This window comes from Salvia hispanica, chromosome 4, assembly GCF_023119035.1.
Source record: "Salvia hispanica cultivar TCC Black 2014 chromosome 4, UniMelb_Shisp_WGS_1.0, whole genome shotgun sequence".
NCBI classification, from domain to species: Eukaryota; Viridiplantae; Streptophyta; class Magnoliopsida; order Lamiales; family Lamiaceae; genus Salvia; species Salvia hispanica.
Genome location: NC_062968.1, coordinates 57,938,784 through 57,955,005, shown reverse-complemented (window position 1 = coordinate 57,955,005; position 16,222 = coordinate 57,938,784). Strand labels below are relative to the sequence as shown.

The 16,222-nt window shown below is 34.8% G+C and overlaps 3 protein-coding genes across 6 annotated transcripts; 2 read left to right on the top strand and 1 right to left on the bottom strand.

Moving 5' to 3' along the window:
• The first annotated feature begins 3 nt into the window (after positions 1-3).
• Positions 4-1,300, top strand: LOC125222110 (nifU-like protein 1, chloroplastic). The gene is made up of 3 exons (XM_048124563.1): positions 4-369; positions 798-934; positions 1,017-1,300. Exons 1-3 carry the CDS (start codon positions 48-50, stop codon positions 1,203-1,205), a joined length of 648 nt encoding a protein of 215 aa, XP_047980520.1. The 5' UTR covers positions 4-47; the 3' UTR covers positions 1,206-1,300.
• Positions 1,301-1,345: 45 nt separating this feature from the next.
• Positions 1,346-6,909, bottom strand: LOC125222109 (SWR1-complex protein 4). Of its 4 annotated transcripts, XM_048124560.1 has the most exons (17): positions 6,567-6,904; positions 6,391-6,480; positions 6,260-6,325; positions 6,116-6,175; positions 5,944-6,000; positions 5,265-5,394; positions 5,050-5,117; positions 4,794-4,886; positions 4,632-4,679; positions 4,290-4,451; positions 3,983-4,093; positions 2,823-2,918; positions 2,261-2,335; positions 2,112-2,172; positions 1,944-1,978; positions 1,758-1,816; positions 1,346-1,671 (listed from the first exon to the last, which is right to left on the bottom strand). In XM_048124560.1, exons 1-17 carry the CDS (start codon positions 6,675-6,677, stop codon positions 1,659-1,661), a joined length of 1,335 nt encoding a protein of 444 aa, XP_047980517.1. In that variant the 5' UTR covers positions 6,678-6,904; the 3' UTR covers positions 1,346-1,658. The 4 variants fall into 4 exon arrangements, 3 of the variants coding, with proteins under 3 accessions (XP_047980517.1, XP_047980516.1, XP_047980519.1); XM_048124559.1 differs by having other exon boundaries at positions 1,346-1,816; positions 6,567-6,905; XM_048124562.1 differs by lacking the exon at positions 6,567-6,904 and having other exon boundaries at positions 1,346-1,816; positions 6,260-6,339; positions 6,391-6,459.
• A 4,761-nt stretch (positions 6,910-11,670) lies between these two features.
• LOC125185302 (gibberellin 2-beta-dioxygenase 2) lies at positions 11,671-13,952 on the top strand. The gene is made up of 3 exons (XM_048081819.1): positions 11,671-12,082; positions 13,089-13,434; positions 13,503-13,952. Exons 1-3 carry the CDS (start codon positions 11,706-11,708, stop codon positions 13,740-13,742), a joined length of 963 nt encoding a protein of 320 aa, XP_047937776.1. The 5' UTR covers positions 11,671-11,705; the 3' UTR covers positions 13,743-13,952.
• The last annotated feature ends 2,270 nt before the right edge of the window (positions 13,953-16,222 follow it).

Below are 16,222 nucleotides of genomic sequence, written 5' to 3'. Positions count from 1 at the left end.
AATATATATATATATAGAGTGCTCAAATCGCTTCGATAAAAACGACAATGGCATCCATGGCGACGACGGCGACGGCGAGGTCAACCTTCACAGCCGGAGCTATAATCTCGTCTTTCAGATCTTCGAAGGTCGAATCCATCGGATTTCAGTTAATCAAACCGCTCAATATCAGGCGGTTGAAACAAAATCATCGGAGAGTTTATGTTGTGAAAGCATCGGCCTCTGGACTATACTCCGCCGAGAATCTCGAGCTAACTGTGGAAAACGTAGACAAGGTTCTCGACAACGTCCGGCCGTACTTGATCACCGACGGCGGGAACGTCGATGTCGTGTCGGTTGATAACGGCGTCGTCTCTCTCAAGCTCCAGGGTAACCCTAATTTCCCTTTGAATAACTGTTATTGGTCTCACTCAGTATGCATATAAAACTGATGAATATTGGGAAGTACTTACAATATTACGTAGTAAATTGATTGATTCATTTGGTTAAATTGGGATTATTAAGGATTCAATTCGATTTATTTTAGTACTTGTTTTTTTCTGATTGGACAAACCTCCACGCCACTAAATATCATTCAAGGAATTGCCTTCCTTGATAAAGAGAAATGTGTAGAAATGATCTTGTTATAGATGCTACAGTAGTGAATTTAAGTACCATATAACTTGTGCATATTACACGCATTTGTGTGTGATTTTGTGCAACGAAGTACTGCATGCCTAGTTGAAACTGCTAGGTGTGGTTTCTCCAGCAAATATGAACTGTCTCTGTATATGCATTTGTGCTCTCGTCTAATATAGGAGCTTGTGAAAGCTGCCCTAGTTCAACCACAACAATGAAAATGGGAATTGAAAGAGTTCTTAAGGAGAAATTTGGGGATGATATCAAAGATATACGTCAAGTATACGACGAGCAGATCACTGAAACTACAGTTGAGGTGAGGTCATGCTATGCATCTATAATCTTGCACTGAAGTGTATGCATGAGCTGTAATGTCATATGCATGATCACATCTGCAGGCAGTGAACAATCATCTAGAGATATTAAGACCAGCCATCAAAAACTACGGTGGGAGTGTGCAAGTGTTGTCTGTCAAAGGCGGGAACTGCACTGTGAGGTATGTCGGGCCTGACTCTATTGGTTCAGGGGTAAAAGCAGCCATCAAGGAGAGGTTCCCTGACATTGCCAATGTCGAACTCACCAACTAGTGTGAATTTAGAGAATGGATGTTTTGTACATTTTGCTCGATTCAAATTGTGGTTCAATGTACAAAAGGAACAATAAGTCTGATTTACTTTTATCAGTTTGTCTCACTAGCCAACTTACAACCAATAAACAACAAGCGAAATAGCAAAAACAACCCAAGTCTTATCAATACCAATTTATCATTCGGGAAATGGGTGTATAACGGATGAGTACTATTTACATTGTTACTATAAACTTGGTCAAATACTGGCGAAGATCACCACAATCATTGAAGTAACATTTTCTAACCAAAGATCACCTCATCTCGCCTCCGTCTACGCGGTAAGGTAATACTGGCTCAGAGCTTTGGCTTCTTGGTTCAAGAATTCTCACATCTTCTCACTCTGGGGGAGTCAGGGTAGAATGTCAAATTACAACCTATCAGAAGCTCATACATATATCTCCTCAGAGGAAGTCTACTGGTGTTGTCTGCAAATAAGCCATTAATGGAAAGTGCTTCAGGGACTATATATATACATTCACATGTATATATTTATAAATCGGAAGCATTATACTTTCGTGGTCTTTTGGACTGGGCTGGGGAAGATGGAGCATCCGATGATCGTCCCGGACCCTTCACAAAACCACCAAAATAATTGCAATGACGTGCTTTAGTCGATGAGTACATATTAATCAATAAAAATATGATTACAGTTTGGTAACATGCATCAATAAAATAACATGGTAAAATTGGAGCATACCTTGCGCTTCTGCTCCCTTTTAACGAATCTTTCCCCTAAAAACCATGTGGAATAATTAAATGTTAAAAAATAAGATGATAGCATGCAAGTGATCAGATACGGGTAGGCAATAACTAACTAGAGCAAAGTTCAAAATCATGCTTAAAAGGTCGTTAGAAATAGTATTACCACCAATCTGCAATGATTCAGGTGTGAATGTTCGATCAAGATCTGCAGCTCGCTGTGATTGCTGGTGCAAGAAATGCCATTTTATACATCAAGGGAGCAGGATATAGGGGACAAAATAGAAGCTTTGTTTAGTATACCACATTGCATACCTTTGGAGGTGTACCAGGAGTTTCAGTATATGAACTGTCACGAAATGATGAACCTTCAGCTTCCTTGTATTGCAGCTAAAATTGATGGTCAAAATCAGAAGATATGGACAAATCAAAAATATTTGAGGCCTAACATAATAATACTCATTTCAATGTAATCAAGAAAAATGTTGTGCTTAGACAATTCGTGATGGCAATAGGGAATATTTAAAGAAAAAGAAATTTGATCTTTTTAACGATCATTGAATATTTCATGCGGTTGATGGTTATTTAGATTGAGAAGCCCATATTAGGATACACAAAAAGAAAGCAAATAGCTAAAAGAATGAGCAACCATAAGTGACAACTATCACTCAAGAAATGATTTATTAAGTTCTCAGAAATACTAACAATTAGCTTTTTCTGCTACCCAAAACATGTAACCCCGACAGATTACAAAACAATGAATGAAACAGATATATCATAAGTCATGGTTACAATGACCAAGACAATTGACACAGGTCTAGCCCAGCTGACTTAAATTTCAAATGTAAAAGGTGATCTAACAGAGCACAGTAGAAACCTGTTTCTGAAGATTCAATAGAGTCAATATCTCCTTTCTTAGTTCAAGATGCTCAGCACACACAGCCTTCGTGGGGACTTTTGGTTTCAAGTTCACCTGTCAAAAACATGAGCAGCTATGTCAACCATTCATAAGAATTATTACCGTTTTATATTAATGTTTAGAGTGCTCATACAATCCCATTACAAATTTCAGAAATTAATTAGCCACCCAATTTTCAAGTCAATATAATTGTACTGTATTTAATAGAAAATTGCAGTATAAGCCTGGTGTGGATTGACCATCACAGGGCTATATGAGAGGGCCGATAAAAAGTGGCGACATTTGCTGAATTAGCGATCATGAATTATGATGGAGTTGGAGTCGAAGAGATGGAGTTGAAGATAGATCTGTCAGAGTTTGTGTAGGAATAGAATCTTGATAGTTATTTTCGTATTTATTTAGTTATTTATTTATTCTTGATAGTTATTAATCATTATCGAAGTAGGATTAGGAGTTTCAATTTGAATAACCCTGAGCAGTTCTTTATTCATTTCAAATATTCAAAAGTGACTGAGTCATTCTGTCGGGCAGTTCGTGTACATAGTTTATGCTAGGTTATTTGTGAATATATTCTGTCTTCTGTGTGCAGATTATGTCTTTAGCATTCGGTCAAGCAGTAGGGTATGTGATCTTCTAACCTAACAATTGGTGCAGTGAGCATGGATTCGGGTTAACTTAAGGAAAGGGGCTTCCCAAAGATGTGACCAAAGTGGTGCAACCAAAAATGTGGGGCCAGAGGGCAGAAAATGGATGGTGGGCCTTGTATTTGGGTTTGCCAAGGCGTGTGCCATCCGTGGATGTCTGGTTAAAAGGGGGGGTGGATTGCTACGAATTTCACATCAGTTCCTCATAAAAGTGTGGAATAGCATATAAGTGGGAATCAACCATTTACTTTTGGGTTAAGTTAGAACTCACTATATTATATTTATATGTTAATCAATGCTAATCTCTTGCATGCATTTTTTCTTTGATAACTTTTCCTTCTAGTTCCTATTTCGGTGAGGAGAAATGGAGAATGAAGATCTTTATTCAATGAGAAGATGAGAAAGAGAAGAAAAATCCAAACTACCAAAATTTCTTTCTTTTCTGGAGGGAGGGGTAAGGAGCAGGAAACAAACCCCAAGATCTTGTAAGGTCTGCTCTACCCTCTTGATGGTCCGGAGTCCTGCTGACGAACTTACAGCTTGCACCATTTGATCAAGTGCATATGTCCGCAAATATACACGTAGCTGCATATTTTCACAAATGGATTAGTGACAGCAAAGTTATCATCGAAGCATAACATTTGCAAATTAGATACAGAGGTAAACCTGGGAAATAAGAAAGCAAGAGATAGCCTTGAACTTATAACACCACATCAAAATATGTCCCAAACAGGAATTAAGATGCAATTTAGTATATGAGGAACTTTGTATCAGGACTTACCATGCGGAGAGAAGCCACAGCTGTAGCAGTTTCTGACACTGGATTTGCTGACAGAAACTGAGGGTTTGTGCAAGGAGCTGTGGTATCAGCAGTCATGTCATCTTTGTCAGCATTAACTGGTCCACTCTCTGACAAGGCAGGCACCGGTGGCTCCTGAGAAGCCTAAAACCAAACAACAAGACCAAAAGATGATACCCATTCAGTGACTGTGGGGGGGGGACTTAGCAAATAAACATAGGCCATATGCACAAGATAATCTTCTACATGCGCTCCCATAAAGTTAGATATAATAGAATAAATGAAGAGCGTGCATTTCCAGGAAGTATGTGAAATTTTGCAGACCTTTATAGCTTTCCGAGCCTCAGTTATTCTTTTGGCATGAGCAATAACCTGAAAAGTATAAGTTGGGGGGATATGATAACATGAAAACAAAAAAAAAAGATGAAAATTATCTCAAACATTATCTGTTAGCATGGACAGAAGGTCAAGTTGAACTGCTCAGACCTCAACATCCTTTCGCTCTTGCTGCTTTGTATGAGATAGCAGTAAACTCAATGCACGCTTGCGCTCAGTATCTTGAGAAACATTGTAAGGTTCCTTCATAATTGGAGACCGTTCAGATGGTGAGGAGAATGAGTCATATTTCTAATCAAATTTAAGAATGGGACACTCCCCTACTGTAAAGACCAATCTCCAGGCAAGCAACAAAATAACACGATTGAAGAATGCAATATTACTATATTAGATTATTTTATCAAACCTTAAGAAGGGGATGTCCAGAGACTTCACCAGGAGATGAGGCTCTAGCAGTCAAGATTGCACGAGATACTACCCATAAACAGAAAACAAGAATCAATGAATAACATAAATCTTAAATTAACAAAAACAAATATAACATTCTTAACCATGACATGTCAAATTCACACAACAGTCCGAGCAACAACGAAGTCGTGAATGAGATAAACATATTCATACCACTATAATAACGATCTTTAAGTTCCTCCACAGTTTTTGAGGATGGGAACCTATCTGCTATCACGACGAAGCGGAGATCAAACCGCTCACATAGGTCAAACAGTTGATCTGTCTCTTCCTTTGTCCATGTCTAAAGGAAGGAAAATAAAATATGAGCCTGAGCACTCGCCGCATGGGAAATCAACTGAGATAAGCTAGAAAAGTGTGTACAACTGCGAGGTGGTTCGGAGTTATTAATAGGATTTCAATACTAAAATAATACCACTCTATCTGGCATATTCTGTGGAGATTTAATTTTTTTGTGGAACACATCATTGATTTGCTTCTACAAGCAATGCATGGACTAAACTCCAAGTACAACTAAAAATCATCACCGTGTGATTTTAATGCGACAAAGAGCAAAAAGTTAAGCAACAGCCCACGGCATCTACAGTTCCGCATGATTCTTGACCAAAAACCATCTCCTTCAATTATCGAAGCAGCAACTGAAAGCTATTTGAAATAATAAACTTTTATCCTATGGTGGCGCTAAACTACCTAAACATACTTATTATAGTTTGTTCCCAAACTAAGGGGACCAATATAAAGTCTGCAAAAAGAATCAAGTTCTTTACTCGATAAGTATTATAAAAGGAAGACTAACTACTGAAAACTGAACTCCTGAGTCCTGATTACTCACATTATCAGTCAAATGTTTCTCATACTCTTCGTCAGTGTACTTGATCACATCAACAGACTGCATTAGATAAAAAAAATGTTACCTATGCATCTACAAAAATCTACGAGAAATAAGACTAATCATAAGAATCACAAGTATTCTCAGATATACACGAAAGAATTATATAGCTTACTTTGTTATATTTGGCAAATGAATAATCACCGGTTGGCGGAACATTATTTACCACTCGAACCTACAAATACAAAAACCGAAGTACTTGAAAATCTTACATTAGCACAAACAGATTCGTTACTGACTGAATACCCAAAAAACATACCCAATGGTAAAGCTGCAGATTATCTTTCCGAGCAGAATTTGAAAATGGGAGCCACTGCCAAGTAATCTGCATATACAATGCTATACTTTAAGTAGCTATCACTCACAAAAAAACTAACTATACAACCGAACCTTCTCATTTTCGGTCTGCACTTTTCGCCTCAAGTGATTAGCATCAATGGCGGGCATCAGAGGTGCCAACCCCCCTGTCAGAGCGTAAACCTACATCATATCAATCAACTTACTCAAACGCAATCAAGTAATTTCATGACAATTGGAGGAATTACAAAAATTAGGGTTCTTAAAACCTCGCGCGAAATGCCATCCGGTTTCCTCTGAGATTCTTTAGGAGGCTTCGACTTCTTCTCCTGCATAGACAATGTATTCTTCGGCAATCCTAATATATCCTTCGCGTCCATCGGTAAAACAACGGTCTTCCCCCCCTCTCCAAAAAAAATAAAAGAGCTTCTTACAGCAAAAACGGATTCCACGCCCAATAAGATTTTTTTAAAATGGTCTAAATCAGTGCCGTAATACTATCTGAACGTTTCATTGGCCAGTAAAGGGTGATTTTGAGGTCGAATTGTCTGAAATTTCGATAAAATTAGGGCTTCCTGGAAGAGGAAATGAGGCTTTTACGAGGCGAATGATGACAGTGGATCTAATTCGACCCGTTTATCATATCCGCACCCGGTGTTTGATCCTATCCGATCGAACTTTTATTAATTTCTTTTTAGGAATATGTCATTTCATTTTTTTTAGTAGACCTTATATTCTCCTAACTCAATCGTACTTACATTTTATTATAAAATTAATATATAAAAGTAGGATCCACAATCTACTAACTTTTTCAACTCATTTTCTATTATATTTCTTAAAACTCATGCCATATTAAAATTGGACAAATTTTGGTGGATTGAGACAGTAGTAATATGAATTTATTATTTGTTTTTTTATGTCGAATGGGCTGCAAAATGAGTTTGGTAAGTCATTTTTTTCATTAATTACCTCTTATTTTTACGTCCTTGATTTTTTTCCTGTATGGATAACTGATTCCAAGTTTAAATTTAAATGGTACCGTGGAATTATGCAAGTAGGTTATTAAATTATTTAAATGTATTAAAATTACACATAATTCGTTCCATGTATGTATCACTTTTTTTAAGTTTGTTTTACGTTATTTTTGCATTTTTGAAAAAAATATCTCTACAGTGTTTATATATAAATTATATTTTCTCTTTTCATTATAAATTATATTTTCTTTCTAACACCCACTTGCAGCCAATAATCTTTCTGAACTCAGCCTTTGTTACCAAGATTCAAGTCTTATTATTAAGCAAAGAGTTAATCTCTTCTTTCATAGCCATAATCCACTGCTCCTTCTCTAGCCCATTCACGGCTTATGTATAAGAACTTGGCTCTGCAAGCTCGATTTGCTCAGCAACACATAGAACATCATCTCATAATCACTGAACCTTGAAGGTGCCTTTACATTGGTTCTTCTGGGCCTATCTCTGCCAATCTGGTAGTCTTGTGGTGGATGTTGATGCTGCTGAGTCTCAACATGCTCTCTCAAGCCAGCATCCACACTCTCAGCGGGCTCTTGACTTTCAATAGGACACGTCTCAGTATCTATTTGAAACTGATCAGTAGATTCATCAAGTTCTGTCACAGCCGCTGGAGTATCCCTCTCATCTGCAGACTTTCTCAGTAGAAGAGGCATTTTGTCTTCTATAAAGACTACATCCCTGCTTATCACAATCCTTTCCTTCCCTGGCTCAATGGACCACAACCTATCCCGAGAATAAAAGATAGTTTATTGATTATTAGGGATTGAAGAAGGGTTTTTCACACACAATTGTTGGATCTAAGGGATGAACTCGATCGAAGACTAAGCTATAAATTATTAGGAATTGAAGAAGGGTTTTTCACACACAAGATACCGAGAGTAAAAGAGAGTTTATTGATTGGTGATGTGTATTCTTGTTACAACTGAACTCACTCTAGAATAGCTACACATTTATACTCCTCTATACAAAGTGAATGATCGTTCACTCTCCTTCAGTTACAACCGTAAAGAACTAGACTACAAACGGCTAGCTCTTCCTAACTAACTCTCTGATACATATTATCTGCTGCATGCTTCCTTACCCTACGTTGCATGGACCTCCGGTGCTAAGTTCAGCCACAAATCACAACAATGTTGAAATAAAAATGCTCCACTTAAAGTTGGATGGAAGGTGTACAATAACTCTATAAGTAATAAAAATTCAAGAGCTCCGTCTTTTTCCATTGTATTTTCAGATAAGTTAACAAAGAAAGAAGACAACTTTCGTTCTTTTAGAATCTTTGTCACCACAATTGAGCAGTTTTTTATTGTCTCGAACCGAACTGATAATTTTCCAATCATTAAAATTAAAATATAAACAGACATCAATTATTGTAAAATTAGTACTACAAAATGCAGGAATTATAAAATAGGAAGTGCACGTTCGACTGTGCAATTAGGTCCCCCAGTTTTATAATAATTTTAATCCAAACCTACGTCACACACTAAAAGCGTAATTAATTTCTTAAAACATTGGATTAGACCCAAAGGCGTTCATCGAGCACTCCACGTGGCAGACAGTTAGTGAGTTCAAAATAATTGTAATAGGAGTAATACATAAAGCTGTTTTAAGAAATAGAGAAAAGATAACTATACATTGTATGTGAATATAATATCATTAAATTTTTAAATTTAATTAAAAATTAGTTTTGTTTTTATTGTATAGTAACAAGAAAGAAGTGGTGCAGAAATTTAATGTCAAATTGTAATATGGTTTTGAGCTTGCTTCGAATTAATTATACAATATTGAATAAGAAAATATTTTTTTCCTTAAATATATAAATATTTTAAATTATTTTCTTTTCAAAGTATTGCTATAAAATAATTAGTATGAAAATTTTTTAAATCAATTAATTGTTATAAATTAATTTTTAATGTAAAATCTTTTACATACAATTTTAAAAATTTATCATTTTAAATTTTTAATCATGATTCGTGGATTCGCCAAACAAACATTGAATTTTATGTTAAAAATCTCTATTTGAAACTAAACAGCCGGCCGTTATTGACTTATTGACGTGTTCTTCCTTAATTTATGGGAATAAATATTTAAGCAAAATGGAAAGAGTAGTGATAATAAATGTACATACATAATTAATTTCTTTCAATATTTTATACTGAGAAACTATTTATAATTATTAATTGATTTAAAATAAACTATATACTAATCAGTTTTCAATAATATAAAAAAATTGTATTTTTAAAAAAAATCATTTTTTAAATGAATACATATTATATCTGTATACTTTTGTAAAAGACAAATTAAATTAGCCATAAATTGTAGGAGTACTCACTACTTAATATATGAATAATACTCCTATTAATTACTTTTATTATATCACGCATAAATGTGCAGTAAATTATTTCCATGCTCATACGATGTATTTTGTAATGTGTAAGAATACATTGGATTAGTTTTATAAAGAAAAATAAGGATTATGGTTAAGGAGAAATACTTATACGAATAGCGGATTTCATTGCAGACGACGAAAGGAACATATAGTTGAGGGAGGACGCGAGAGTTGAAGAAGACCGGTGTGGGGGTAAGGGGAAGATGGTGGGGTGCGGTCAATTTCATTTTATAAAAATACTATACATTTATTCATAATATTTATTTATTTACACAATATAAAATGAATTAATTTAAATATAATTCTATAAAGGTACATGTAGTATAACCTTATACTAGTATTTGCCCTTTTAATCTTTATATTCATACAACTTTTTAGTTTTTGTTTTTAAATCTTAATTACGCTGGAAAATCCCAAGCTAGCTAGCTAGTTGATCATATTATAACTCAATAAGATTGAACATTAAATCACCCGTCGCACGTCAGCACATGCATGCCAGATGCCACGGTAATTATCACAGGATTGAATAGCTTTGCTCACTCACTTAGCTAACAACAATTCATCATACTACACTATAAAAATCTTTATTAGCGAGCACTTTGTAAAAATAAAAATAGTACTAATACAAGCAAACAAACAAATCGATTGACAAGATGATTATCTTTCAATATTTCCACAGTAAAGAAACAATTTTTCCTCAAACTAACACATGATGTGAAGATGTAAAAATATTCAAGCTAGATACCCTTTTTTCTACGTGGATTTCTATGTGCATAACTATATTCAATTAATATAGTAATTAACAATTAAATGCGGGCGTTGAGTTCCTCATGTGAACAAGATAAAACATATGAATTTGGTGTTATCTGTCCGGATCAAGAATTAAAATAGTAGGAAAGAAAAGTCAGAACATTCACAACTACGCGTTTAATGCTTGAATAGATTTACTATACAAATTAAATTATACATAGTAGAACTAAATTAATTAAAATAAAACGGTGACATCTACTATAATAATCTAATGATAGGCGACAGACGGCCGTTACAACTAAAACATCTGTGACACATTTTCACCTAATATTTGCCGCCCTTTTTCTCCCTTCGATCAGACATCATATTCGTTTTAAATTGTTTTTTAATTTTTTTGCTTTCCTCAGAATCATCCAAGAATTTAATTTATATGTGCTGATTATTTATCTCATTCTATCTTGTTGATTTCGTTGATGTCTTGATCTGTCGAGCCGCTTTCCAGTTAGTAGGCTGTCCTGCGTCTCTCATTATAGTAGTAATAAAATAAAAAATCACAAAAATTTATTCCTTCTCAAAGAACAAAGAATAATAACTATAAATCCAAATACTAGTCACAAGAGTCACAACTAATTTTCACCGAATCACAACATGCATCTCAAAATTCATACTGCAGTAGAGTATTTTTTTTGTATGTTAAAAAATTGCAATCCACTGTCGGAACTAAATGGATTTTACTGTTTGTAGCATCCGGACTGTATCCGACTCTCTCTCTATCACACTCAAACGCACAAAAACACATATTATTAGTCTCTAGTAGTACTAGTATTTTATTTCAGCTAAGAGTTTTTTAATGTCTGCAATGTCATTAAATGTCTCATTTTTTTTATACCAATAAATTTTTTATTTCATTTTTACTCTTTTCGGTAAGTGGACCCCACATTCTACGAACTCATTTAACTCGCATTTTATTATAAAATCAATATATAAAAGTAGTATGATCCACCTTCCACTAATTTTTTTCTCCATTTTCTTTTATAAAGTCAAATAATTTCTTATATCTCGCATCGGTCAAAATTGGGACATTTATCGACAGACGTAGGAAGTATAAAAAATATAAGGTTGGAGGTGGTCACCATCTTGCCTCCCTCTATTTAACCGCCAAACCCAACCCTACAAAAATCCCCTTCCAACTGCAATCAAATCTCTCTCTCTCTCTCTCACATCAAAATAAGCACAGTATGGTTCCATCTCCCGCTCCTCTGCGGACGAAGAAAACCAAGGCCGTGGGAGTTCCGGTGATTGATTTCAGCCAGGAAAGATCCAAACTCACCGAACTAATCTTGCGAGCTTGCCAAGACTTGGGATTTTTTCAGGTCGAAAACCATGGAATATCCGAAGAGATCATCTCAAGAGTCGACAGCGAGGGCAGGGATTTTTTCGCAAAAACTGCATGCGAGAAGCAACGGGCCGGGTCACCCTCGCCTTTCGGCTACGGCTGTAAGAACATCGGCTTCAACGGCGATAAAGGAGAGCTCGAATATCTCCTGCTCGAGGCCAATCCTGTGTCCATTTCCCGCAGATCCAATACAATCTCCTCCCGTCCTAACGCCTTCAGGTAAATAATTCTTCTGTTTTACCGGAGTACTATTAAGAAGTACTCCTAGTAGGAGTAGTACGTAAGTATTTTATAAATATACATCCTTTTTTTTTATTGCAATTCTATGAGTTAAAACTAGGTTCGTGTAATAATAGTATGTTGTTGTTACTACTTGTTAAGAAAATCATCACTGAGTTGCTTGCATGCACAAGAACATACTACTCCTATTAATTTATTTACAGTATATAAACTTTAATATATTGAGTAATGTGTAACAACCCTGCTTGTGATTAAAATATAAGTAAATTTTCTTTTTCTTTTTAAAAACTTTGAAAATCAAAGAACAATTTTTCGTACCTATAGTAAAAGCAAAATAGATTAGTTTCTACTTTCTAGAATCCCTTTAGGAAGACGGGAAATTTGGTGTCTTATTTCCTATGACCTATTGGATTTCAATGACGATAATTAATTCGTTGCGTTCAAACACGATGTTGTGACAACGACCACCCTGAAAATCAAGAAACAAGGATTTCCTTAGAATAGTCAGATGTTGGCATAAAGTGGAGTAGGATTTAAGATTTAGGCCGGTACGTAAAAAAAACTTGAAAGAAAACGACTTGTATGGAGAAATTTATAGTATTTGTATAGTTGGCCTCATAATGCATCACATCACATCAACCCAAAAAGTAAGGAATAATTTGCATCTACAAACAATAGACATATATTGGCTTTGCAATCGAATTGACTAGCAATTATATATTATGGTCCCACTTAATTAATTGTGTAAGATAGCATTACTAATAATTAAGTTGTATGGCAGCAGCATTTTGTGATTGAGCGAGCAAAAGGCATCACTTTTGCAGAGTCGTCAAACATCCACTCATGATATATAATTAAATGGAATGGATTCTAAAAGCCACAAACATGCATACTACTACTATAATATAAAGTCAACACATAAATCATATTTGCAGTAAAAAAAATCAAAATAATTATTAAATGGTTAAAATTATTGTTATTGCAGCGGCGCTGTGAATGATTACATAGAAGCAGTGAAAAAGATGTCATCTGAAATTCTAGAAATGGTGGCTGAAGGTCTGTGGGCCCAGGATAAATCTATTTTCAGTAAGCTTATTGAAGATGGAAGCAGCGATTCTTGCTTCAGGATCAATCACTATCCTTCGGTAGACCCGTTTGATGACACGTCTAAGAATCGGATCGGGTTTGGTGAGCATTCGGACCCTCAGATCCTCACCGTCTTGAGATCCAACAACGTAGCCGGCCTCCAAATCTTGTCCGGGGACGGCTTGTGGATTCCCGTCCCGCCCGATTCAGACAAATTATGCATTTTTGTAGGAGACGCATTTCAGGTTGGTTTTCATGAAATTTCAATATAATTACTAAATGATCAATTTATTTATCGTTCATATCAAAACAGGCTTTAACCAACGGAAGATTTACTAGTGTGAGACACAGAGCAGTGGCAAACTCAACGAAACCGAGGATGTCAATGATGTATTTTGCGGCTCCACCCCTTAGCGCGAGTATTTCTCCGATACCTGAACTCGTGTCCATCCAAAACCCGAGTCTCTATAGAGCATTCACATGGGGAGAGTTCAAAAGCACCGCATATTCTTTGAGATTAGCGGATAATCGCCTCCATCTCTTTACAAAATAACGCTCAATCACTAAGTATTTTTTCTATACTACAAATTTTTATTTTCATTGTATTATATATACTCCCTAATCCCTATACAGGTTAGTTATTATAGGTAGCTGGGTTGATGGCCAAAGTTTTGATTCAATTAGTGAGTGAGAATTCAAGTGCTTGTCATCCAAAATAAATAAACTTAAATTCCTCTTTCTATAATGTACTACTTACTAACTTGTTCCATGATTTAAGGAATTTAACTATAACTGTCATCCCTTTTTATTCAGTTCATTGATACTATGTCCCACAGTAATTATCACTTTTTTCCATTCCAGTCCGTCCCACAATAATTGTTACTTTATTTTTTACCATAAATGATAAGTAGGTCTCACATTCCACTAACTCACTTCACTCACATTTTATTATAAAACCAATATAAAAATGTGGGTCTCACATTCCACTGACTTTTCCAACCAATTTTTCTTTACATTTCTTATAACCGGTGCCCACAATAAAAGTGACAATTATTAGTATAAGATTACTCCATATGGACCTAGGTCAACCTCTCTCATATAGTACTCCTAGGAGTAGTAACAAAATATATTTGTGCCCATGGGCTATGGTGCAATTATTAGAGGCAAGAAATTCCTGTACGGTTATTCACATCTAATAATTAAGATTTATTAAAATTCGATTCAAATTTATAAATTTATGATTATAATCTATAATTTCAGCATGTATATATAGGTTTTCTTAAAGCCTTCATATTTGTTTTCTAATTGCTTGTAGAAATTAATTTAATATAATAATTTTTTTAATTTAATATAATAAATTTTAGGGATTAATAATTTAGACACAACTCCATATCTGGGGAAAAGTGTGACTTCACTTAATTAAAAGATTAATTCTAAATCAGGTGTGACAGTGGTGGGTCTTTATGTCTGTCTATATATATACACGTATAACTATACATGATTCAACGTTTACCATTGTTTATTGGAGGGAAATATTGGGCCATAAGTTTAGCCAAATTAACGAAGACATATTATGCATGGATTAGTGGTTAGGCATAAAAGTTGTCAACATGACAGCTACTGCGCGCATCATGCATGGAGTAATATAGTATACCTCCGTTCTACTATAAGTGAAGTGTTTTTATTCGGCCGTTATTTTTTAAAAATAAAATAAATAGTTTGAGTCAAGAAAAAATAAAGTAAGTAAAAGAATAATGTAGATACGATTATCTTCTATGTTATTCTTTTTCTTACTTTCTCTCTACTTTTAAATACTCCCTCCGTCCCACTTAAGATGACACGTTTTCCTTTTTAGTTTGTCCCAACTAAGATGACACATTTCCTTTTTTGGAAACTTTCTCTCTCCAATTAATACACTCAACCACTTTTTCTCACCCTAATTAAAATATTCATCTTTCTTTATCTCTCTACTTTAATACTTACACTCATCTTTTTTCTCTCCAATTAAACACTTTAACCAATAACTCCTAAAACCTCGTGCCGGCTAAGCAATGTGTCATCTTAGCCGGGACGGAGGGAGTACTATTTATTAATTATCATCTTTGCAAAGCAGTGGTAAAAAAAACGTCTCACTTAAAATGGGACATAGGGAGTAATTACTTTGTCATATGGACCCTTTTTTAAGAGGTCGACATGATTGTTCAACTACGATGATTAACATGATATATATAGAGGTAATTATTGCATTCAAAGTTAAAACCTATCAAACTACTTGGTGCGTCTAAATGACAACTTCACTTCATTTCATATTAAATATCTGCCAACTTCTGTTTAATTTCAGTTGTAATTATAAATATGTGTCAATTCTTAATTATATTACCTAGAACCCACATAATCTCTGCCATGTGCTTTGTTCCTATGATGCTGATTGCAATTGTAGACCACACCCCGAAAAGTCTAAAATAATTATGATTATTGGTGATGAATATAACAAGATATTATTTCTAGTTGTTTGTGAAGCAAATAATTCACATTTTATAGGCGTAATATACCTTGAGGGCGGTCTCTTAATTCACATTTTATAGGCGTAATATACCTTGAGGGCGGTCTCTTAAATTTTATTTGCCATGTAATACATATGTGTCAAGATGTGATATATTTGATTATGATGTCTTTGTCATACAACTAAGATATCAATATTATGCATATATAATTGATAAATGTGTTTAAATACCTGCAATATATCATCGATCGTTAAGTAAAAATGTAACAAAATTACATTTTAAATTTCAATTTTAAAAATATCTTTTTAATTTATCTTACTATTTACTTTAACAACTTCAAATTTTGTAAGTGAAGCATTAAGGGATACATGTTGTTCGAGATGGTGCGATTATCAAACGATGTAATTCAACACCACACTCAAAGCCGGAAAAGAAGAATTAACAATTGCGATGATATTCATAACACACAATTTTATTACTTAGATCAGGACGGAAATGACAAATGATGCAACCAAGAGGAAGACATTGT